The sequence below is a fragment of the Lolium perenne genome, chromosome 2, assembly GCF_019359855.2.
Source record: "Lolium perenne isolate Kyuss_39 chromosome 2, Kyuss_2.0, whole genome shotgun sequence".
NCBI classification, from domain to species: Eukaryota; Viridiplantae; Streptophyta; class Magnoliopsida; order Poales; family Poaceae; genus Lolium; species Lolium perenne.
The window spans coordinates 244,433,288-244,435,619 of record NC_067245.2 but is presented as its reverse complement, the minus strand read 5'-3'; the positions used below and the strand labels follow the sequence as shown (position 1 = coordinate 244,435,619).

General features: G+C 40.9%; 1 protein-coding gene across 1 annotated transcript; it reads right to left on the bottom strand.

Moving 5' to 3' along the window:
- Positions 1-284: 284 nt before the first annotated feature.
- LOC127335466 (uncharacterized) lies at positions 285-2,332 on the bottom strand. Its single transcript, XM_051362120.2, has 5 exons — positions 2,209-2,332; positions 1,620-1,705; positions 1,386-1,446; positions 1,205-1,291; positions 285-775 (listed from the first exon to the last, which is right to left on the bottom strand). Exons 1-5 carry the CDS (start codon positions 2,287-2,289, stop codon positions 683-685), a joined length of 408 nt encoding a protein of 135 aa, XP_051218080.1. The 5' UTR covers positions 2,290-2,332; the 3' UTR covers positions 285-682.

Sequence of the window (2,332 nt, the reverse complement as noted above, 5' to 3'; positions counted from 1 at the left end):
TGTTCTCGTGTTGTACGTACGCTGAGAGTATTGCCGGCACGGTGCTGGAAACAGCTAGCTAGCTGGGTGGCTGGTGTGTGTGACATGCATGTTCCGATCTTGACAGGGAGTGGTCAAGGAAAACAAGTGAACACATACATAACTTCGACCTCTTTACCGTAGTGGAGCTGTACTTATCGTCAAGATCTCACGCTCCTGCACTTCAGAAGGGTTTAGCGTACCGTATCCTGAGACCTTTTGGGCCTAGTGCATACGAGTCACAGCATACAACAGCGATGGTGGAGTGGAGGGAGGTAAGATCGATCATAGATGCACAGCAAAAAGGTGTCATCAACTTGGCCAAGTAACAGGACAGAGGATAATAGGAAATCGGTAGAATGTGCTTTACATGCTATCAATGCGGAGATTACACAGATTTGCCATTGTTGTACAGCACAGCACGGTCCATTCAAGTCGAATCAGACAAACTTTGGGGTAGACAGCTGGGAGTAACTTCTCACAACTCATGATTTCACTAGCATCACAGGCTTAGTAGTCCCAAGCAAGAAAAGAAGGGTATACTCTTATGCCACCTGCATAGCATGTGTGACAGGCAGGAAACGAAACAGGCTGAAACAAAGTGTGGGGTGCTTCTGCCGGCCTGCTTCCAGCAGAATGACGCGAAGCTCCATGACCGAGGGCACTAGAGATACTTCCTTGCGAGGGCCCTGACCTTTGTGTCGAAGTGAGAGGACGCGATGCGAGAGCCGGGCAGGTAGAGGGGATTGAGGAATATCTGCACCACAAAGCATTTCTAAGTATCATAGCAAAAGGTGATTGGTAGATGTAGGATCTTCTTTCTACAACGACACTTGTCATGAACTATTCTGGAAATTGTGCACAATTCTGCATCAGCAAGCAACTTTGCAAGTTATGGGGCACAAAAGCAACCCATTCAGTATTGAGACCCATATGGTGCACCCCCCATCAGTAGCCTATTTACAAAGTAGTGAGCATGTTCCATCACCTTGACACTGACAGAGCATACTGATAAAAGAACAGCAACATGTAATAAAACCGATGTGAAAATTTGTTTTCACCAGTGTTTGATGTACATGATTTGAGAACTGATGTTTGAGTCTAGACTTAATTGAGCGCCCAACCATCTTAAACACGACATACTAGAGGGTTCTACGGATTGTAAACGGACCAACAATCATCTTACCTTGATGTAAAGTTCATGAACCTCTTGGAAAAAGCTTTTTATTCCATCCTCGCTACGTGAATCGTGAAGCAGCATGAATCTAGTATGTGTCATACTTGCAGTTAAGGAAATCAATAGTATTGCAATGGTTCAGACTTTAAATAGTATATGAAAACAATGTGATGCCGCTTTAAAGGATATGACCGGCAGTTACATAAACAGACACCACAAGGTCATTAAATCTATCAACTGATCTCAGGAACCTGACAAAACAACAAAAAATGTAAAAAGGATTAACTGAGGTAAATAATATAAAAAAGCATATGATAAAAGAATATTTTTTGGCCGTGGTATTTTTGTATGCATCCTACAGAAAAATCACACAAGATTTCTTGGGTGTATCCTACAGAAAAATGTATAACCAATAGATCCTCACATTGCATTTGTGGTCCATGCTAGGTCCTGGACAACATCTAGTGCAGCATGTAGGATGAACTGGTGGTGATAAGCTAGATCTTCTTTCTGACAGGGAAAGTAAAGGCCAGAAGATTAGACATACACATTAGTAATAATTCAGTATGCCTATGGTACTTCAGAAAACAGGCTTGCATGTTAAGATGTCTCCAACGTATAATTGCATATTATAAATTAATGCTATTACATAGGAATTCTTTAATCTGTACGGAATACTGAAGTTTGACGAGTTGGCGCATTATATTAATGTCATCAGCCATAGAGGAAGAGAGAAAAGCATGGATATAAAGAGGCAAAGACAAAACCTGCAACACTGTTTTAACTCAAAACGAAAACAATTCACAGAACTGCATAATTGTTATCTCTTACACTCGTATATAGGAGATAAAAATTATGAGCATGATACAACATGATTTATGTTCATCTAATAACTATTTACATTTTTAATATCTGGAAGACATTTATACTGGATTACATCATAAGCCAAATAATTCATATTGTGGTAAGAAGGAAATATTAGATAGAGAGGAAATGGAGACCGAGCCACATACTTTGGGTGCGGATCCAACTTCTGCCTCGTAGATTGGGATGTCATTCTTACTTACAATCACAAAGCATGCTGTGCTTGCCATTTCCACCAACACTGACTGGTTTCACTCTGATTGTGATCTTCAA